Source organism: Heloderma suspectum, chromosome 4 (assembly GCF_057233095.1).
Source record: "Heloderma suspectum isolate Gila_16-S chromosome 4, 16-S_ref, whole genome shotgun sequence".
Lineage (NCBI taxonomy): Eukaryota > Metazoa > Chordata > Lepidosauria > Squamata > Helodermatidae > Heloderma > Heloderma suspectum.
In genome coordinates, this window is record NC_139461.1 from 309134073 (window position 1) to 309157618 (window position 23546).

Below are 23546 nucleotides of genomic sequence, written 5' to 3' on the forward strand. Positions count from 1 at the left end.
AAATCACAGATAATTATTCAAATGGCTGTGAGAATGCTCGTTAGCTATAAATGAAAGAAATCAGATCTGCCATCAACAACCATCAATAATTTGAGATGTAATAAAGGGTCTGAAAGAAGGTATAAATGATTAATTGATTAATATTGTGAGAGTGGGCAGGGATAATAGATTTATTAAAGAATCTATCATGAATGCCACCCAGTGCTATGTTTAACCTGGAGCTGTATGATATTTAATATATAGATGTGCATCTATACTCAATCACACATTACACCTAACAGACAAGTATATACATGTACTGACACGTGTCAAGTGGGAACATCTGGAGCACAGGAGAAGAGACTAAATATCAACACTCCGATCTCCACTGGGGCCTTTAAGGTGGGCACCAGAATGAGGGAATGGGCATGGGAAAGAACATCCACTGCAGGCTATAAGAAATCCGGTTGCACTTGGGCACTTTTTGAGGAACTGGTTGCTGGTTATATCATTTATTAATACCTGATCACATTGGAAAATGGTTAGTATATTTGGCTCTGGCTTACACATTAGATGATTAAAACACAGTATCCATTGATATTAGTTAGATACTGCCTATTTTATAATGGATTTAAAACGTAATGTTAATAGTAAAATGAATTTGGGGGCTGTTATTATGTTTTGAAATGAAATGCTACTAAACCATCTATTGCAGCCTTCCCCAACCTGGTGCTCTCCGGATGCTTTGGACTACAACTCTCAGTATTCCTGACCATTGCCCATGATGGCTGGAGCTTATGGGAGCTGTAGTCCAAAAACATCTGGAGGTCATCAGGTTGCCTACATGATGCATTGATATGTATTATTGGTTTTGTATTGTTGTTCTTGTGCTCAAACTTTACCCTCCACAGAGGTTGCTACAAGGCATTTCTGCATGGTGATACTCTAGACAGAAATGATGTTTGAAATATGCTTCCCATGTAAATGGCCCTGACTGTGCAGGGAGTTGTGTAGTCAATCAGCTTCAGTCATTAGTTAGAGCAATAGTGGGAATAACATTATAACTGGGCCGAATTCCCAACCTTGTCATTACACACACACACACACACACACACACACACCCATCAAGGCATTTCAGCCTTCAAAGAAGCCATAGAAGCTTCTGAAGCTAAACAACAGGATTCCCATGGTGACTTTCATTGGGTTTAGTTCTTTATTTGCCAGAGAAGTTGAGATTGTACTAGCCCAGTTTTGTCTCCCCGCACCTGTCCCATGATGTTCCACTGACCCACAAATATACGCAATACAGTTTCTACACTGAAAAATGCAAGCGGCAATGTTTGAATTTTCACCTTATTGTACACAATGAAATGGGCCTTAAAGCCTCTGATCAAAGACAGAGAACACACAAGTGCCCAATGAAAACAGGCTTGATTGTTGCCACCATCGGGTAGAAAGTCTTCTTTCCATATTATATCACCTAAGAGAGCAATGACAGTGTCTATATGGCCATAGGATTTTTCTGTTTCTGGGAATCAGAAGCTTGGTTCCAAGCTTGGTTCTCAGGAACCGCGCTCCACGCCCCCTCCCCCGCCACCTTGTAGGCAGCATGGTTCTTCCCCGTCCCCACGCTCATTACCACAGTGTGGAGTGGGTGCAAAGGGGGCATTCCGGGGGGCCGGGAGGGGAGGAGACTGCAGAAGTGTTATTATGAAGCTTCCTATGCGCTGTGCGGCCTCCCCACCTCCCGCTCCGAGGGAGGCTATCTAGCTGCAAATGCAGGGCGGCCAGAGTGTGGAGGAGAGGATCCTATCCATGTTCCACCTGCCTTGCATTGGATAGCTGGCCACCTCCGAGTTCGGAGGCGGCTGACTATCCGCACAGGATTGTGCCCTTACACACACACACCACCACCACTAATCCTTTGCCTGTTGTTGTTGTTCAGTCGTTAAGTCGTGTCAGACTCTTCGTGACCCCATGAACCATAGCACGCCAGGCCTTCCTGTCCTCCGCTCTGCCTACCCTATCACAACTCTATACCTGGGCAGGGTGAACATAGGATTGCAAAAGAATCTGATTTTGACCATCCCATTTTCTACCACCTTACCACGCATTTACATAACATGCATCATGAAGATATTCCCAGAAATCCATGACTTCGCATATTGATACTGACTACGTAACTCTGTATCAGTAGCACCTTTAATGTCTTTGGAAACTAGAAATAAGAAGCAACAGATCTTTACCTGGATTATGTCTCCAAATTTATGCAGTCCAGCAGTGTTGGTGAATATCCCAGTACCTAGAGGGAATGGAAAAAAAGACCTAGCATAGTTTTACATATATCAATACATCTCTATAGCTATACCTGAAAGCATATAAACACAGAATACACATACATTTAATATACCTTGTGTTGTGTACTTCACCATCTTATATAAAGTATGAACAAACTGAATTTATTTGTCTGTGGCACAAAGGCCATTACAAAATACAATACTATACCAATGAAGAATATAAAAATACCAATAAAAGTGAATCAAACATTGGTATGCATTTATAAAGGCCTATAACAGATCATCTCCTTTACAGTCTACCGCAGACATCTTAAAAAAAACGACGACAAATTTCTGTGTTCACTGAAAAGGAGAAAATATACACATACACTGAAAGTCACTATGTGGTATTCCAAAACATGACCTGAGACACTGATGACTGTTTCAGCACATGCACAAGGCCAGTTTACACATTAACTTAATAAATGGCAATACATTTTTTGTGGGCTGCACTAATTCAAGCTGCAGGTGGTGGTGGGGAATTAAGTTGGAATCAAGCATATGTGTTTTAAAAAAAAATTTACATATCACACTTCACCAGATTTGGTTCTAGGACCCACATAATAAAAGCAACCAGCTTCCAGAAAAGAACACTCGGTAAGATTTAAGTCTAAAGTATTTTAAAAGTTGGGGCGATAAAAGTTTTTCCCTTGGAACCCAAAATAAAGAAGCCATGTTGGTGCCAGGCAAGCTTCCCTGGAGGAGGAAGCACGGGAGGGGAAACTCCAGCCCACATGCCTAATGCGGCCTGTGGAGCCTCCTTGCATTCTTCCAGGGACCGCCAACCCCAAACACTGGAGGAAACCCCGCGATTCCCTCTGAACTCAAAATCAGAGATAAAGGTGGGAATGTAGGTGGCGGGGAACTCGACAGGTGCTGGAAGGAGCAGCTGGTTTTCCCAGCACCTGCCAAGTCCGTTCACATGGCGTGTGCTGCTCCCGTGGGGACAACACGTACTGTGTGAAGGGGTTTGGCACGTGCTGGGAGGAGCAGCCACTCTTTCCAGTAGCAATGTGGCCCACGCAAAGCTGGGGATTTGGCAGGCCCCCATTCCTCGCAGCACTGGCCAGGTTTCTTTCTCCATGTTGAGATAAGCAACGGAGCTCTGTGCCTCTCTCAGCAAGGAGAAACGCAAAACAGGCAGGGCAATGACATCCGCGGCCATGGCCACGCCTACTGAGGTCAGCTGGACTTCAGCTAAGACTGGTTCCCCACCCCTGCTTTAAAGAACCAGAGCACCAAGGTCCACTGGGAGGCTGCACTCCCTGCAGCCTTACCTTCAAGGAGGAACATCACGGGAAGGTAGAGACTAACCTGGCCCCATGCATCAGCTAGAGAGGGCTCAGCTCCAGGGAGCTCACGTCACCTCTCCCTGCCAGAAGGAACAAACAGCTCCAGCTGACAGTTCCCTGGCTACACCCCCCTGGCTCCCAGGAGAAACATCATGGCAAGGGGGAGATCATCCTAGCCCATACACTGGCCAGAAAAGGAACACCTGCAGGAGCTTGTTTCACTCTTCCCTGCCAGAAAGAAAACCTTTAAGAATGTTGAAACAAAGAACAGGTGCTTTTTTCCTCCTCCTGCCCAATCCCTTTTCCTTTTTTGTTGTGCTTTTTAGACTGTAAGTCTGAGGGCAGGGGCTGCCTTATTATCAATCTTTGTATTATTATTAATCTTATTATTAATCTCCGGGAGCCTATTTGGCTGAAGACCAAGTTAAAAATGCTATAAATAAATAAACCCTGTCCTGAACAGATAGAACAATATAATCCTGTCTTTGCTCATAATATTATATTAAGCTTTTTATTTTATACTGTAATTTTAAACGTTTATATTTGATAGGTTTTAATGGTTGTGTAATGCCCAGGTTTGGCTATTGGGCGGTACAGAAATGTAGTAAATAAATAACAATTCTCTAAATTCTACACTCTGTCAAACCCCCCCTCCCGCCCCCCGTTTTTCAAAAGATAAAGTATAAACTTACGGCCTGCTAAATACTGTATAATTTGTTCCAGCGACTCAAGGAGACACTTCTGGGTTTGGAATGTGATCTGGGCATTCGCAAACAGGTCAAATATGTAGCTGTAAATGCAAGAAGAAACACACAACATTGAAACTTACCGAAATATCCTGGAAACTCTCCATCTTCCTTTCTCTCTGGGGTGCAGACTGTGCTGGCATACTTCACGCACAAAGCCTAATCTTCTTCTTCAACCTCCCACACAGACCATCACTATCCAGCCTACACTTGCCTTTGGCTTCAAAAAGGAAGAGAGGGAAAGAGGAAACAGTCGAAGCAGGAGTGCTTCTCCTCCCTGGCTTGAAGTACAGAATACCAGAAGGCTCCATCCCATTTCTCATTAATATAGCCTGGGGCTCCCTGCACATGTAAATACTGTGTAGACTTGGAAGAATTATTCTGATGTAATCCCCAGTTTCAAATTGTGTAAATTCTAACAAAACTAGGATTAATCCTTGTTGTTTTTTATTCAGTCAGTCACTTCCGACTTTTCGTGACTTCATGGACCAGCCCACGCCAGAGCTTCCTGTCGGCCATCCGATGGTATACCGACATATCTCTGGTTGTACTGATCCATTTAGTTTTCATGGCAAGAATACTGGGGTGGGTTGCCGTTTCCTTCCCCAGGGATCGTATTTAGTCTGACCTCTCTGCCATGACCTTCCCATCTTGGGTGTCCCTTCACGGTTTAGCTCATGTCGTCAATGAGGTGCTTAAGCTCCAGCACCACGACAAGGTAACAATCTCCTTTGCTGGAGAGGATTAATCCTAAACAATATGTAATCCTAGCTCCATAATAGCAAGGTGGTACAGAGAGAAGGATTATTATGAAAAGTTTAAAGATATTGTATGTACAGAGAACCAACTGATTATCAAAACTTCTTTCCAAAGCTTAAAGATTGTTGATCTTTAAGTCCTCATAAATATGTGGGGTAGAAACTTACTTTTACAAAAGAACAAAATCTCTGTTTTTGAAAATATTGTATCAGTGGTTTGATGAAAGTCAAGTGATTAGTTTTATTTTATTACATTTGCATTCAAGCCATCCCCCAATGGTGGACAGGGTCCCTCACCATTTTATCTTCCAAGAAACCTGTGTGATAGAGTAGGCTAAGTTTTATTTATTACATATGCCACCTTTCTTCCAAGGAATACAAGATGGCAGACACAGCTCTCCTCCTGCCGAGTGTATTGGACTGGGAGCTGGGAGATCCAGGTTCTAGTCCCCACTCAGCCATGGAAGCTCACTGGGAGACTTTGGGCCCATCACAGACTTTCAGCCCAAGCTACCTCACAGGGTTGTTGTTGTGAGGATAAAATGGAGAGGAGGAGGATAATGTAAGTCGCCTTGGGCTCCTTGCAAGAGGAAAAAAGGGGGATATAAATGCGATAGATAGATAGATAGATAGATAGATAGATAGATAGATAGATAGATAAGATAGAGTCACTGGTACAAGGTCACCCAGCAAGCTTCATGAACCTGACTCTCCCCAATCCAAGCCTGACCTGCGTGAAGCAACAATCTCTTTGCAGCTTGAATTTCCAGTGCCCACAGCTCAGCTGCATGTTTGCAAAAATTAGGCCCAATATTCTCAAGAACACACTTCTGCATCAAAGAATCCATACTGTGCACGCACAGCACAGCAGAAGAAAAAATTTATGAGCGATTTTATGAGTCGACATACTTGTAATTCTTGGAACATACCTTCCATCCTTAGTGAGTCCACTTCCACTTGGTGGTAGCTCTATAGCATCAATAGTGTTTTCCAGCTGAAGAAGAATCCCTTTAAGGCAAACAAAGAGGAAAGAGAGGGAGAAAAAACCAGTGGAGGGTCACTTCTTTTGAAATTTTCTATCTCCTGCTCCTCAGACCAGGCTGCAGCACAGGCCTCTTTGCAATGCCTTCCCAGCAAGAAAAGGGTTCTGTCTAAATTGCATGATCCTGTGTGTTGGAAATAGGATGGGGAGGCTGCCTGGCCACATTCACACAGCAAGCCCCCTTTGAGTCCTTGTTGTTGAAAAACAGGGTATACATTTTCTAAATAAGTAAATAAAATACCGCTCAAATCGCTCAAACTAAAGAATCTTTGAACTGAGCAAAGCAGCAATGCAAACTGGAAGTAGAAAACATGCAACCATGTTTGTACATCTCACAGGCTTGTCAGCATCTTGAAAAATCCCAGCTAATCCCTAGTTTAAAAGGTGATGGGGTGGGGGGTGATTTTCTAGCTCTCACGGGGGAGGAGGAGATTTTCTTAATTAAAACAATGAAAAGAGGAGGGGTGGTCCAGAAACAAGGAAGCAAGTAATATGAAGTTCAAATGCCCAACCTTTTGGGACCCATAGGCACATTTGGGAATTTGAGAAACTGCTGTGGGCACCACTACAAAATGCCTAATCAGTGGGTCGCCACTTTGAAGTCTACCTATCATGTCTATAGATCTTAGGCTGTGTCTTATTCAGCAAAAAACTATTGGACACAGCAACTTCTATTTAATAAATTATTGTTTAATTCGACTAATAGCTGGCAATGTAATACAGCTAATGCTTCCTTTAAACATATGTTTTGGCAATGTCAAGTAATTGCTTCTTTGGGGGAGGAGGTTATTAAATAAATTTTGTACTGGAACAGTATTTAATATTCACTGATTTACACTCTTTTAAATTATTTACCTGCTTTATGGAAATGAACAAGTTGTCAGTGTAAACGGATTCTCTGCGCACTTTTGACAGCTAAAAGACTGATATGACAATATTGGAAGGCTAGACTCTCACCTCCCATAATGCAATGGATTGAGGACCTTACAACATTTTCAACATTTGAATGGGTGGTGTGTAGCCACCACCTTCAAACAGACACTTATTTGGTCCGCTTTTGTTGAAGCCTATGTATAATTACTAGGAAGCTGTATGCAGTTCATACAACTCCATGTATGTATATAAAAAGGGGACTTTTTAATGGGCCTGTGGGCACCATGTTGGGGACCCTTTTGCAGGTGCCACTAGAGGTGCCAATGGGCTCCATGGAGCCCACAGGCGCCGCATTGGGGACCCCTGACAAATGCTGGCCAATTCATGAAGTCTCACCTGAAGGACTTTTTCCAGGGTTGATGCCAATTTATCTGTATTTGTGGGCAACACTATCATTATAAGAATACTACATGCTAAGCAGAATCAAGTCAACCAATGGCTTGCCATCTGCCAGAATTATAAAAATGATATGCAAATTACATTATTTGCAGGCAATTAAAATATGTAAATGAACACTAGCTCTCCAGCTCAAGATGCATAAACATGGAACATCCCTTGTATTCAACAAGTTGCCAGCAAATTAGCTCAATCAGTTTCTTTCAGTCTACAGCAAATGAGCTAATATTTCTCATCCATTGTGGATGTTCCACTTAAGCTAAGTGCTTAGGAATCCATTTCCACAAGGTTGCTGGGCAGTTTGTTCTTTGGGTAGCGCTCAAGACATTCAGTTTTTCATGTTTTTTACACTGACAGTTGTTTAAATTATTGCAGCGAAGCAGCACAAACAAGACATCAGTTGGTGGATGAAGTGCAAAATTTGGAACTTCTGTTCATCAGAAGAAGTCATCAACTATATGATCCTCTTGGCTCAACTGAAAGTGACTAATTTCCAAAGCATTATTTTTTAAAAAACCCTCATGTATGGAAAAAAATGAAGCTAATAATAGTACTTACGCTTTATCTTTGCTATGTCTTCAAGCTCCATGTTTAGTCCTGTTTGTGAAAGAAACTCAATTCTTATGCATTCTAGTCTTAGGGTAGGTTCCATCAATATCTTCCCCCCTTATGCATACAGGTGAAGATGAATACCCAAGTGCAATGCATGTGCACTATTTGTTAAATACTTCTTGGAGTTTTCCCCAGATCTTGGTGGTGGGGAAGAATGGAAGAGAGGAGGCAAGGTAGGCTGCAATGATTTGTGACAGTGACCTTGCAGGCTGCCTCAGAGTCCCCGTCAGCTAGTCTGCACAATTGTCTGAAGGTGGGTGAGGCAGATGGCAGATCTTGAAGACCTGGAGGCGGCTGGTTCATTCTCAGTCTTCAGCTTGGAGGGAAGCAATAACATTTAAGCTGGGGCTGCAATCCGTTCCCAAACCACAGCAAAGGAACAGTTGAGACAAAGCTGTAGAACGGAATAAGGAAGCGGCCATTTCATACATGGCTCAGGCTGCCTGTGCAAAAAGGGATGAAGTCCACAAAGTACTGGTTGCAAATGGGGCAGGCAATTGGCATCTGGTGCACTGACTGAGGCACCCCAACCATTGCCACCTACCACCCTCATCATCAACTTGCTTTTAATATGGTTTTAATATGGTTTTCTTCCTTTCATGTTTTTATGTATTATTGTTTTTATTTGAAATGTTGTACAGTGCCTTGGTGACATCTGTTGAAAGGTAGTACATAAATATTGTTATAAGAAATAAAAATAAACAACCCTCTCCAAAGAACAATCGTCTTTGCATTACTTTATAAGCACGTATAATTATGCGTGATGGAGAGACTGGGGGTAGAGGAAGCGGTTTTTCTCCCTCTCTCTAGTTAAAACTCTCATCTAGTTAAACTGATGGGTAGTAGATTTCAGAACACACAAAAGGAAGTACTTCTTCATACAGTGCATAATTAATGTATGGAATTTGCTCTCACAAGATATGGTAACAGCCTTACCCTAATGCCTTACATAATACTAAGAGGGGATTAGATAAATGTATGGGGAATTGGCCTATATATGGGTATCAGTCATGATGGCCATACAGAAACTCCATGTTCACAAGCAGTGTGCCACGGAATACTAATTCCTGGGTGACTAGATGTGATAGGAAGCATTGGACCGAGAGGAAGAATCTGCCTTGCTTATCTACCATGTCCCTCCATTTTTTGGTGTGTGCGTGCACACATGCATGCATACACTAAGAAAGGGCTATTGCTTTCACACCTTGCTTGTGGGCTTCCCAGAAGCATATAGTTGACCACTGTGGGAAACAGGATATTAGTCTAACGCAATAGGGCTCTTCTTATATTCTAATGTGAAGCCGCTGGGGGCTATCATCAGGAGGTTTGGGGTGCAGTGTCATCAATATGCGGATGACACGCAGCTCTACCTCTCGTTTAAATCTTCACCAAGGTTGGCCGTAGAATCCCTGTCCAAATGTCTGGAGACGGTGAGTGGCTGGATGGGGAGGAATAGGCTGAAGCTGAACCCTGACAAGACCGAGGTACTTTTGGTGGGAGACAAGAGGAGGCTGGGGGATGTTGACCTGGTGTTGAATGGGGTACGGCTACCCTTGAAAGACCAGGTCTGCAGCCTGGGGGTCATTTTGGACTCCCAGCTGTCCATGGAGGCTCAGGTGTCAGCTGTGAGCCGGACAGCGCTGTATCAACTCCATCTGATACGGCGGCTGCGCCCCTTCCTTCCCGACCATCTGCTCCCATCAGTAGTACATGCCCTGGTCTCCTCTCGTTTAGACTACTGTAATGCGCTCTACGTGGGGTTACCCTTGAAGACGGTTCGGAAACTGCAGCTGGTACAGAACGCGGCAGCTCGCCTGATTAAAGGCAGCCGCGGCGAGATCACATCACTCCAGTGCTGAAGGAGTTGCACTGGTTACCAGTTGTTTTCCGGGCCAAATTCAAGGTGTTGGTTTTGACCTTTAAAACCCTATATGGTTCCGGCCCAGCCTATCTTAAGGAGCGCCTCCAGCAGCACCAGACAGGCCGCTTAACAAGATCAGCCTTGGATGGCCTTCTCTCTGTCCCATCAGCCAGGACAGCTAGACTGGTGGGGACGAGGGAGAGGGCCTTTTCTGTGGTGGCCCCCACTCTGTGGAACTCCCTCCCTAGGGAACTCCGTCATGCCCCCTCTTTAATGAGCTTCCGTCATGCATTAAAAACGTTGTTGTTCAGGCAGGCATTTGGGGTGGGTTAGGGTATTTTAGAAAATGTTTTTATTGTAGAATTTTATTGTTTTAAACTGTTTTTATTGTATGTTGTACATCGCCCAGAATGGCTGGGTGACCAGCCAGATGGGCGATTAATAAATTTAATAATAAAATAAATGTGTTTGAGCAAGAGAAGAATCCCACTCTCTTCTAACTCCTTGCCTCCCCATAGCTTTTGTAATCTGCCTAGGTGGATTTAAAATATGATAAAATAAATCAATAAATGTTACTCCACCCCACTATCATGCAAGCAAAAGGATTCGCCCCTTGTTCATAGCGTGTATCTTCCTTTCTACCTTCCTTGTAGACAGCAAGAGTGGCAAGAAGGTTTGCACAATCAACAGGTTTCCTCCTCCTGAGCATTCATGTGCTCCAATTTGTTGTGTGCTCTAGGAATAACTAGTGAAATGAAATAAATGAATATTTGTGGAGCCCTTTGGGTGGCATATAGGCCAAGACTTCCTCCCCCTTTTGAATGGCCAACTGAAAAAAAAAGCTACTGCTCTCTCCTTGAAAGGAGGCAGCAGGGAAAGAAAGGTGAGCCTCTGGTTCCCCCTCCTTTCAAGGGTGGTTGGATGGGATAGGAAGCACTGGACAGAGAGGAAGAATCTGCCTTGCTCATCCATTGTGTCTCTCCTTTTTTGATGTGTGCACGAGGGAGAAACACAACAGAAAATATGTTCTATTATTCTCTTTTACTTCCTTCCATTATCTCTTCTTTATTCCCTTCTTTGACCACATTTCTAACCCAAAATTTTAAAATCCAAATCACAAAAATCAGCATTTGGTATGAAATTAAGAAGCTGTTTAATCCATCTGCTTTTACGTTGCACCATTTATGTTGGCTTTACCTCAGCAGGGAGTACATACAACCCTGCTTCCAGTAAGCTCTATGAATATACTCAGAGATTCCCCTGCAAAAAACCTCACTGGCATTGAGAATCTGCCCCTTCACTTTGTTGCGCAAGGTCCTTTCCCTCCATTGGGACTGCACAGAGGATGTGCCAAAAAGATTCTGCCCTGTATTCCTAATTTATCAACGGCCTCGCAACCAAACTCAGCTTTTCTGAAGACTGACTGCAGTAGCTTGACATAATTTCCAAAAGCATGGAGCCAATGAAACCCTCAACGTATTCTAGACGTTTTTGACTGATTAAAACAATCTACCTGAGTTGGCATGCTCCACACTGAATTCAGAGTTGATTTCATTCCGCTGAACTTGTTGGGCTTGCTCTTCCATCACTACGTTAACGGCATCTATAGCTGAAGCCAAGTCATAGGGAGTCAAGTCAAACGACGCCAACTCTTCACACAGCCTCTCCTAGGGATGCAGGCAAAACATTACACTTATATTTTAGAATATTAGTAGCGCCAACTACACACACACATTGTCCCTGTGTGGTAGGACAGATCCTGGAAAGACAGTGATATCACAGGAACAAATGAAAAGAGAGTAACCCTTTTAAATGGGAATTCTGCCATTTTAGGAACGATCCAGACCATTATCTCCATTGTCTCCTCTGATTGCTGTCGGTGATCAATACCAGATGCTTCAGAGAAAGGCACGCGCTGTCGAACAAAGGCTTTTGCTGGAATTTTCACCAGTCTTGATATATTGCTTAAGGAAAGACCTTAATTTCACTCTGAGCACCCCACTTCTTCAGCTGGAAGCAGAAACAGGAACACTTGGGTTCAGTGCCTTCTCAAAAACTCCCCACTGGCTCAAGGCCCATCTTGCTGCTGATCTTGCTTTAGACCTATCTGCAAGAGGCACAGCAATCGGGATATTATCTCTCTAGTTGTGGTGAGCCCTTATGCCCTAAGGGAAGGGGATAAAATATGCCACATCAACAGGAGCTGTCAGTATTCTCCACCGACATACTACTGAACCAGTTGTGCCTGTTTATGGCAGTTTGTACGGGATCCATTCTGTAGATCAGAGTATATCTATTTTAAGAACTTCCCACTTTTCTTTATTCTAGCACTAAGGATTTTCAGACAGTCATAAATTTGATGTTGTAATATGGCACCTCAGCAGCCTACTTGGAAGCAGGACAAGTTTGCTGGAAGAAGCCCAGATGGCCCTTTAGGTTTCTACTTGGAACAGGCTGCCCAGCTGTCCCCACACACACCTCTCTCTTTATGGTTGTTACATTTCTGCTTTCCCTTCTATTGCCAGCAATAATGTCCGAGAAAACACAGCATGGTAAAGATGACCTGGGGAAACTGGATAGATCATGCACTAGCATAAGATAACCCATCCATCTTATGATATTTAAAGTGCCTACAATTTTGACTTTTCTCTGCATTAAGGTCTAGCAGAAGCTGACCAATATGCTGCAGTGCTGAAAAGCCAAAAAAGCCCATAAGGTTGGGGAAGTTCCTTAATGGATATGCATCCCAGACATGTAAATAATAATGGGAACAGCTGTGCAAACTGCACATAGCAAATAAGAAATAAATGTAAATTTATCTGTGGAAAGGACTTGCCTTCACCACCAAAGTTTTCTTCTTCTCTTCTCTCCCTGGTTGAATAGCTACTTTCTCTCTGACGCAAAAGCTCACTTACAACATTTACCACCCATGGGTCTTTCTAAAGACTACCATCTTGCTTGCTCAAAGCTTCTTGAATGAACAAATACTCAGAAATTACTAGAATCCTTGTGTGGAAGGGGGCCTAGAAGGCTCTTCACCTACTCAATGGAGACAAGCCAGCTGCAGCTTTACTTACCACATTGTGAGCTTCATCAAGTATTACTACAGTCCCCTTCAAGTCTAAATTGTGAGCTCTTCGATTCTATTGGGGGGAAAAAAGTGAGAGGCAGTGTGGTAGGAACACCTCGTGCATGGTTATTTACAACCACCCTAAAGAGTCTGTAATCATGGATCAGCCCGTCAGGGTAGTGCAGATGGCGTGAAGCTACCCCATGCCTGTTTATGCCCAGACATTTCCAATGTGCTTCCTAGAAACTTTGCAAGCACCAGCCCAGAATGGCAGGCCAAGAGATCACATCACCTGGGAATGGCAACCCTGCACAAATACAAGGGATGTAGCTTCTGAGACTTTATGAGGCTGAGAGAAGGCCTAGATTGTACCAGAGACTCAGTACAAGGGGATATCTCCCTCTTTGACTAAGAAATGTCCCAAACGAATTTGCTCCTGCCAAAGAATGGACCAATAGGCCTGACAGCATAAGCTGAGACATCTTTTCACTGAGAGGGGGAACATAGCCTGAGCCCTAGAGGTGCTCTGCCTGATGGGTGAGCAAGTGGAAGACCGCTCATGCAACCGATCTTTCTCTTCCCCTCATCCCTCTGGAGCCCCCTGCCGTGAAAACCCTCTCCAGATGGCCGATGGACTCTTCTGAACAGAGGGGGCTGTGTCATATGGAACTGAAGAGAGAAGAGAATAAGCCCCACATGACACAGCCCCCACTGTTCAGGAGGCCCCTTGACACTCTGGAAAGGAGGCTACGGGGGGCGGGGGAGGAGACAGACAGACAGAGAGAGATTGGTTGAGTAAGCTGCCTTCTGCTCATGCAGCAATTGGATACAATCCAATATCCTGCCTTCCTTGAAGCGTGCCATCTCACCAAGTTTCTGCAATAGCCAACTGGCCACAGGATTTATTCTTCAAAGTTCAGAGGTGCACACTTGAATGTAAATCCAAATAGTTTTATATCTCACAATTTTGATTGTCACCTGGGGTCCCCTGAAAGGGTTAGGGCACAATCACTCAAACCATCTCCTTCCCAATGGCATCTGAGCGACTGGCTCTTGTGCCTATCCATTTAGGTGGGGGTCACATAGATATTCCTTGTGAGCTATTACAGTACATCAAGTGCTCAATGTATTATCGTCAGGATATATATATGTAATCAGTGGGTGGTCCCATTCATTTACACACAACGACAACCCAGGGTCTGTGTATGTGCTTGAGCAACCTCTAATGGCAATAAATTAAAGCAACATGTCATTTTGTTTCTTCAGGGTAGATTCATAAAGCAAATAGAACTGCTGTGTCAGCCCATCAGAATCCTCCATTATTCAGTCAACCTCATAACCAGAAAAAGATTTATACATCTGCATGGATATGAAATATTTAATTTGTTATGCAAGACAGAACATGGTACTGAGAATATGCAGTAACTATTAAAGACCAGGCTCAACAGAACTTCCCCAAAAAAGATGAAGGAAGAATTCAAGATGAACAGGCATCTAAAAGCAAAGAAGCTTTTAGTTAAGGCTTCTAATACTCAGTAGATGGTACTTCCTTCAGCACGGATCCAGGATATCATCATCATCATCAATATTTATATGTCCATGCCACTTCATATAATAAAATCTTTACGTGTTCACACTAAATTGCATATATTAAAAATAACAGAAAAACAATATAAAATAAAAATATTACAGCAAAAGCAACCATAAAACAGCGCAGTGTCATAGCCCGTTACAGGTCAGTGTAGTGTAGTGGTGAGAGTGACGGACTGGGAGCCGGGAGATCCGGGTTCTAGTCCCCACTTGGCCATGGAAGCTCACTGGGTGACTTTGGGCCAGTCACAGACTCTCAGCCCAACCTACCTCACAGGGTTGTTGTTGTGAGGATACAACGGTGAGGAGGAGGATAATGTAAGCCGCCTTGAGTTCCTTGCGAGAGGGAGAAAGGCGGGGTATAAATGCAATAAATAAATAAATAAATAAATAGCCCGTTACAGGTCAGGGAACGCCTGTGTAAACAAACAAGTTTTCAAGAGATGTTTAAAGCTTGCCACGGTTTCTCCTACTTGAACCATGTGTGGGAGAGTCTTTCAGAGGGTGGATGCCACTATTGAAAAGGCCTGCTTACATGCTGGTACCACTCTCTTGGTTGGGGAATGAACAAAAAGGCCTCCTCTGAAGGTCAGCTGTGTGTACATAGGGGAAGGCAGTAAGATGTGTGTCCTGGTCCCAAATTATTTAGCCACTTTTATGTCAACAACAAAACCTTGAACATTGCTCAGTAGCTAAGCAGCAGCCAATGCAGTTCTTTTAACACAGTGGTAATATGTATACAGCTAGGTGCTCCACTGAGCAAATCATAGATAGGTGACGACGTATTATTGACCACCCTGGTGTTCACCAAGAGCACAACCAGGCCAGAGGGTGCAGTAGGCTGGCCAAGAGGAACCTATGGCATGGGGAAGGAATCTGAGAGCATGTAGCCATCTAGGCCTCCACCACTCCGATGACATCTCCTCCCCATCATATCACACTGCTGGAAGCTCATGACCACCATTATAAGGGCTCCCTCCTCCAATTCACTCTGCCTCCTGGACACACTGCTGCTCACAACCACTTCCTCACACACTAACGAGGACAGTGCAACTCAGCTCCATATAGAGATATAAAGCTGACAGCATTCGTTCGATCAGCCAGTATGTGGAAATCAGGCTGGTCAAAATACACTAATAAAGGCCAATGAAGAAATTAGGATCAAGCGAGTCAAGCATCTCACCCCCTGCCAGTCAGAATTTTAAATTTATCCACTATACTCCTCCTCCTGCTCCCATTCAGGGGTTCCCACCCACCTCAGCTTCCCCCACCCAGGCTCTCACCCTAGGTCGGAGTTACAGGCCTGTCTCTCACACAGAACCTGGCCAATCTTCAACTTCCCAACACTCTTATTTCCATGTCCCTGAAGCTGCTAAACTAACATTGCTACATTCAGCACAGCAAAGTGGTCCTGTGACGTCAGTTAGTTTATACAGAAGGGAATATTTTAGCAGGCAAAGCTTTGGGGATGAAAAAAAAACTGCAGCTGCCAGAACTCTCCCATGTATGTGTAGTCCAATAGGAAGGCTCAACAATCTGAAGAATATTCAGGATATTTGGAAGGATGAAAAAAGTGAGAAATGCTACATGATGACTTTCAGTGTCAGCTGATGAACAAAACATAATTCTCCTAACATAGGAAGTGAATGTTCTTAAAACAACTCTGGCTTTCTACAGGAATACAAATGAAGACAAGACACGCTGCAGTAAAATACAAAAAAACATTCCCCATCCCCATCAAAATGTTAAGAGTGCAAATGACTGTTCTGGATTAAACATTGTACATATTCTTACTTTTTGCCTCATGTGATAAGCATTTACATTTGTAACATATGGTGTAATGAGTTAGTTAAATAATTTTCCTTTACGGCCATATGCACTAAATTTTTTAAAAAATATTCAGTGAAACATTGATTTGATTTAAAAAAAAAAATACACCACATACCTTTGAGTCCAGTAAATAGTTATAAGGCATAAAAACGATGTCTGCTTGCTGCTTCAAACTCCGAGAGAAATAATAGGGGCAAACTCTGTTTAAAAAGAAAGGGGAAAAAATGTTCACAATGGCCACAAGGAGACTAACGTGCTTTCCACAGTCATTTATTATGACTCTCGAGGGCTTCTTGTCAGCTTAATGGACCAATCTGGCTCATCAGATCTTAAAGGCAGATGTTCTGGTATGTTTATGTGGGCCCATCGTCTCTCTTGCTTGATAAAAGAGAATGCTGGGAATAAATCCTTAACCATACAAGTGCAGCAACATAAACAGAGGGAAGTGTTGGAGGGAAGAACAGCTGGTAGGCTTCAGATTTAAGGCACAATGCATTTTCATCAACATAGACCAAGGCTTCGACCAAGAAAATAAACCATAAGAGAGAGAAGGTGGTGAACTGAAGGAAGGTCCTTTATAACGCATCTCTCAAAGGTGTGGGTGGGTGGTGGTGGGGAGTGTTTGACACGTAATAGTTTTTCAATCCGTTTCATTGCCCATTAAGCAAGTATCTGTTTGGTTTATCCGGTGTGTTATAGAGCTTATGTTTACTATCAAAGATGGACTGCTCATGATTTAGGAGGTATGGGAAAGGGTGATTTGGAATATCTTCCACCTAATCGGTTTGTCATTGTAAGAACATCAACTACAGAGGTACAGATCTGAGTTCAGTCATTTGACAATTAACTACAGATGTCTCAGAACATACAGAAAAAGGGACTGGAGACTTGAAATTCCCAAGCTCAGGAATTTGATTTGCAATTTCAGCTATCTAAGATTAGCGGTGTACGAAACCCACTTACTGGTCCAGGCATCTGCGGGGTGGGGGGAGGTGATCCATCCCTCCCTCCGGAATTCTGCCCAACCAGCTCTGCTCCGCAGCAAGTCCGCAGAGCCTGCAGCCGGACTTCCGGCCGCTGCCGCAAATGGTGTCCGGCATAGGGGACGCCATTTGCATCCCTGCTCTTTTCAGTGATAGGCTACATAAATATTTACGTAGCCTATCATGGCAAAGAGCAGGGATGCAAATGATGTAGCAGACGCCGGACACCATTTGCAGCCGCAGTCTGGGGCAGCGGACGGCCAGGAGCAGTGGACGGACCCGGACCGGCCGGCAGCAGGTAGGTTCCGTCCAGGGAGGATATCGGGGGGGGGGGGAGTAGTCCGTTCTGCCACGGACTCCAGGGGGCCGGATTCTAAAGAATCTGGCTTCACTGGAGTCCGTGGCGGATTTCTCCACCATCCCTATCTAAGATGCATATATGCTTCTAAGATGCACAAAATGAAGTTGGATTTTTCATTCAAGAAATATTTCATAGTATGGCAGACTTATCTTTTTATATTTCACTAGCAAATGGACCTAACTTGTCACCGGTTGGAATAACCCTTAGTCAGGCACAGCACAGCCTTCAAGCAAACTTACACAGCTGTCAGGGTTGGACACACTGTGCCCCCCCCATGTGAGTGAAGCCACGCCCACTGGCACCCTTAGGTATGACTGCTGCCATGGCACACCCCTCCAGCCCCCTAAGTGAGGGGGTCTGTCCACTCCATTTCCCTGAGTGGAAATTTCCACAGCAGGGGGCAAGCATATAACTCTGTACCTCAGACTATTCCACCCTGGCTTAAAAATGTAGAGACTGCAAAGCTAAGCACTAGTTAGGGATATTTATTTATTTATCTGTGATAGTTATATAATGTTAAACATAATAAAATCCCTACGCGGTTCACATATCTGCCATGTAGTGACTGAAGAAGGTACTGCAGGCTTGAAACACAGAAACATTTAAGGGTGCAATCCTATGCACGTTTAGGCAGAAAAAAGGAGCTGTAGGACATTTTTCTGTCTAAAGATGCATAGGACGGTACCCCGAATTTAAATTAATTAAATTTAAATTAACCCTAACATTAGAACACAAGAGCCATGCTGCCCAGACCAAGGGTCCATCTAGTCCAGCATTCTGGTCACACAGTAGCCAACCAGCTGTTGACAAGGAACCCACAAACACGACACGAGCGCAACAGGACTCTCCTGCCCAGGTTTCCCAGCAACTGGTGTAACATAGGCTCACTGCCTCTGGTACTGGAGGTAGCACATAGCCATCAAGACTAATAGCCACTGAGAGCCTTTTCCTCCAGGAATTTGTCCAACCCCCTTTTAAAGCCATCCAAATCGGTAGCCATCACTACATCTTGTGGTAGCGAATTCCATTGCTTGAATATGCGCTGTGTGAAGAAGTACTTTCTTTTATCTGTCCTGAATCTCCCACCAATCAGCTTCTTAGGATGACCCCGGGTTCTAGTATTTTGAGAGAGGGAGAAAAATGTCTCCCTATCCACATTCTCCACACCAGGCATAATTTTGTACACCTCATTCATGTCTCCTTGTTCTCGCCTTTTCTCCAAGCTAAACAATCCCAGCTGATGTAATCTTCTCTCATAGGGGAGATGCTCTAGCCCCTTGATCATTTAAATTGCTCTTTTCTGCACTTTTCCCAGCTCTACAATATCTTTTTTTAGGTGTGGTGACCAGTACTGGACACAGTATTCTAAGTTTGGTCAGACCATAGATTTGTACAAGGGCAGTATGATATTGGCAGTTTTATTCTCAATTCCTTTCCTCGTTATGCCTAACATGGAGTTTGCCTTATTTGCAGCAGGCGCACACTGGGTTGACATTTTCATCGAGCTGTCCACCACAACCCCAAGATCTCTTTCCTGGTCGGTCAACACTAGGGCAGATCCCATCAGGCTATACTTGAGGTTAGGATTTTTTGCCCCAACGTTCATCACTTTATACTTACTTATGCTGAACTGCATTTGCCATTTGGATGCCCATTATCACAGTTTGATCCTTTTGGAGCTCCTCACAATCCCTTTTTGTTCTAACCACCCTAAATAATTTGGTGTCATTGGCAAACTTGGCCACGTCACTGCTCACTCCTAATTCTAGATCATTTATGAATACATTGAAAACCACTGGTCCCAATATAGATCCCTGTGAGGCCCCACTATTTACATCCCCCCATTGGGAGAATTTACCATTTATTCCCAGTCTCTGCTTTATGTTCTTTAACCAGTTACTGATCCGTAAGAGGGCCTCTCCTCTTATTCCATGACTGCTAAGTTTGCTCAGGAGTCTTTGTGGAGGGACTTTGTCAAAAGCCTTTTGGAACTAAACAATGTCTACAGGATCACCCCTCTCTACATGCTTATTGACACTCTCAAGGAACTCTTAAAAGGTTAGCAGATGGGACTTTGCGGAAGCCATGTTGATTCTTTTTCAGCAGGGCTTGTCGTTCTATAGGCTCACTAATTTTATCTTTAATGATGCTTTCAAACCATTTACCCAGAACAGACATTAAGCTAACCAGCCTGTCATTTCCTGGATTCCCCCTGGATCCCTTTTTAAAAATTGCTGTTACATTGGCCATCTTCCAGTCCCCTGGTACAGAGGCTGATCTTAGGGGCACCTTTCATATTTTGATTAGAATCATAGAATCATGGGGTTGGAAGGGGCCTACAAGGCCATCGAGTCCAACCCTCTGCTCAATGCAGGAATCCAAGTCAGAGCATCCCTGACAGATGGCTGTCCAGCCTCATCTTGAATGCCTCCGGTGTGCAAGAGCCCACTATCTCCCTAGGTAATTAGTTCCATTGTTGTATTGCTCTAACAGTCAGGATGTTGTTCCTGATGTTCAGCTACAATCTGGCTTCCTGTCACTTGAGCCCATGATTCTGTGTCCTGCACTCTGGGATGATCAAGAAGAGATCCTGGCCTTCCTCTCTGTGACAACCTTTCAAGTACTTGAAGAGTGCTATCCTATCTCCCCTCAGTCTTCTCTTCTCAAGGTTAAACATGCCCAGTTCTTTCAGTCTCTCCTCATAGGGCTTTGTTTCCAGTCCCCTGATCATCTTTGTTGCCCTCCTCTGAACCCCCTCCAGTTTGTCTGCATCCTTCTTAAAGTGTGGTGCCCAGAACTGGACACAGTACTCCAGATGAGGCCTAACCAGTGCTGAGTAGAGGGGAACTAGTACTTCCTGGGATTTGGAAGCTATGCTTCTATTAATGCAGCCCAAAAGAGCATTGGCCTTTTTTGCAGCCACATCACATTGTTGGCTCATATTCAGCTTGTGATCGACAACAATTCCAAGATCCTTCTCGCTTGTAGTGTTGTTGAGCAATGTATCCCCCATCTTGTAACTGTGCATTTGGTTTCTTTTTCCTAGGTGCAGAAGTTGGCATTTATCCCTATTAAATGTAATTTTGTTGTTTTCTGCCCAGCACTCCAGTCTATCAAGATCACTTTGAATTTTGTTTCCGTCTTCAAAAGTATTAGCTATCCCACCCAATTTTGTGTCATCTGCACATTTGATCAGCATTCCCTGCACGTCCTCCTCCAAGTCATTCATACAAATGTTGAAGAGCACTGGGCCCAGGACTGAGGCCTGTGGTATCCCGCTCATTACCTCTCCCCAGTCTGAGAAGATCCCATTGATAAGCACTCTTTGAGTCCGATCCTGTAGCCAACTGTGGATCCACCAGATCGTTGTTTCATCTAGCCCACTTTGAGCTAGTTTGCTCATCAGGATATCATGGGGCACTTTGTCGCAAGCTTTGCTGAAGTCGAGGTATATGATGTCTACAGCATTCCCACGGTCCACAAGGGAGGTTACTTGATCAATAAATGAGATCAGATTCGTCTGGTAGGATTTGTTCTTGACAAATCCATGTTGGCTTCGAGCAATCACTGCATTGTTTTCAAGGTGCTTACAGAAGATCAGCAATTTCATATTTGAGTTCTTTAAGAATTATAGGACGGATACTATCTGGGCACAGTCATTTATTAACTTTCAGTTTGTCAGTAAGGTTGAGAACATGCACGCCCAGGGGCTCTCTTTAGTATGCATGCCAAGTTTCAGGTATCTGGATGTTACGGTCTTCATGCTGTGGTGCTGACAGACACTCATATTATTATTATATATTATTTTATTAATTCCTAAGTTTGCAATACAGGCCACCTGAATTATCAACTGCTGCTTAAAAATATTTGGGTGAACTCTTCCTGAGATTCAGTGCAGAGCCAAGTATGTGAACATGGGCAATTAATGAATGCAGTCAAGAGCCAAGCATGTGAACATGAGCAATCAATGAATGCAGTCAATTCTTTCTGCCCTTAGAAAGGTCATACAAGAACTTGCATAGCATAGCAGTTAAATGCATGAGTTATGAACCAGAATATTCCCAGTTCAAAACTCTGCCTGGCAATGAACTCATTGGTGCTATTAAGTCAAGCCATTACCTCCCAGCCTCAGCCCACCCTTGCATTCACTTGTAATACTGGCGTACCTTACAAGTTTGTGGTAAGGGTTACCAGGATAATCTACGTGAAATGGCTTGAGCACTTAATATTTAAATGGTATGTTCCTGTTGAGTATTATAGTACTAGACCACTCTTAACTCTGAAAAGTAGTTTGAGAAAAATGTGTCTGAAACAGCCAAATGCTTGCACAAATTTCTTGTGCACATCTACACAGTCTTCTAGAATACACTACACATATGCAATGCAGTTAGCTCTACTGCTACACAGAACCACTAACATGGAGGTTGTACAGCAGCAAATGCTTGACGAGTCCTGGATTCTTACAGCCACTTTGGGAAAGCAGACATCAATTCCCACATCACCAGTGTCAATTTTTAGTGATTTTATCATGTCATAAAGCCTTCATTTAACAGCATCATTTACATCATCATCAGACCATCCCACATAGACATGTCATCTCTGCTGCAGCCCTAACTCCACTTCCAAGCCACCCCAGAAGGCATTGTGACAAACTCTGACATTATTAAATGTCATTTGGCATTGTAGTTGCAGAAGATCTGCTCTTAGCTTTGCTCAGCTCTTGCTACAGTTTGCTTACACTTGCATGAACTGGCACACAGATGAGCATAGCCAAGGAGGGATCATGCTGAGAATCAAATACACCCTCAGCCCATTTCTGACAGTCCCCACTCCCAATCACCAAAAAGGGTGGTGCCACCTTTCAATTTTGAAAAAGGTTTAGGCACAATGGACCCGTCCCTATTTTGGCTCAGTGCTAAGCCAACTATATGCTGAGGAATGCCTCTTTTAGAGCAAGAGAGAATGCAGAAGAATAGTGACCTGTGCTTGTTTCCATTTTTAACAAGGTCTTCAATATCCAAGATGGGGTTGATCAGTTCTTTCTCAGTGCTCTTCTCTGTATGGAGAAGAAAAAAAGGGTTACAGTATTCCAAGGAAATCCATGTACAATAGCCCCTATCATGGAGCCTCATCTAAACTGCAGATATTACTAATATCTGGTGCTTGGCCTTTGAATTAAAATAAGTTGGACAGCCTAAGCTTCACCGATCATCTGATCAACAGTATGCTTATCTGCACTAAAAATACCGCCGCCCCCCCCCCCGGCTTAAATTAGTGAAAAGTTTTAAAAAATAAACATAAATTCTGGAATATGTGATGGATCTACAATGGAAGAATATCAGGCATTCCCATTTACCAGTCTTCCCCAACTAAGAGCCCTTCTGATGTTTTAGACTTCAACTCCGATCAGCCCCAGCCAGCATAGCCAATGGTCAGGAATACTGGGTGGCATAGTCAAAAACATCTGAAGGGCACCAGGCCGCCTTCTACCATCAGACAAGTGGTCCATCGAATAACTACGTTGACTGGCAGCAGATCTCTAGGCATTTGGACAAAAACTGCCTATTCGTATTCTATGTCATGAAACCAGTAAATCTAAGTCCTGGCTCAGAGATGTTAATCAGATTCAAAACAAACCTTGTGCCCACAACCTCCTTCCTCCCTTTGCTCTGAGAAAGATACCGTGGCTTGTTAAACCACTGTTTCTCTTAATGCCTGCACAGGGAAACTGTGGTTTAAGTGCTTCTTGCAAATCAG

General features: G+C 43.7%; 1 protein-coding gene across 8 annotated transcripts in view; it reads right to left on the minus strand.

The window, feature by feature from the left end:
- Positions 1-23546, minus strand: part of RTEL1 (regulator of telomere elongation helicase 1) — a 128800-nt gene that overhangs the window by 90436 nt on the left and 14818 nt on the right. For all 8 annotated transcript variants that reach the window (XR_014790777.1, XR_014790778.1, XM_084854445.1 and 5 more), the window contains exons 7-14: positions 22770-22845; positions 16561-16645; positions 13033-13098; positions 11469-11622; positions 8041-8079; positions 6041-6119; positions 4300-4397; positions 2226-2281 (exon numbers count right to left, since the gene is read on the minus strand). Coding sequence is in view for 6 of the 8 variants with exons in the window: in XM_084854445.1 (XP_084710571.1) it covers positions 2226-2281; positions 4300-4397; positions 6041-6119; positions 8041-8079; positions 11469-11622; positions 13033-13098; positions 16561-16645; positions 22770-22845 (653 nt within the window). In the remaining 2 variants the exon portion in view is untranslated. The remainder of the gene's footprint in view (positions 1-2225; positions 2282-4299; positions 4398-6040; positions 6120-8040; positions 8080-11468; positions 11623-13032; positions 13099-16560; positions 16646-22769; positions 22846-23546) is intronic.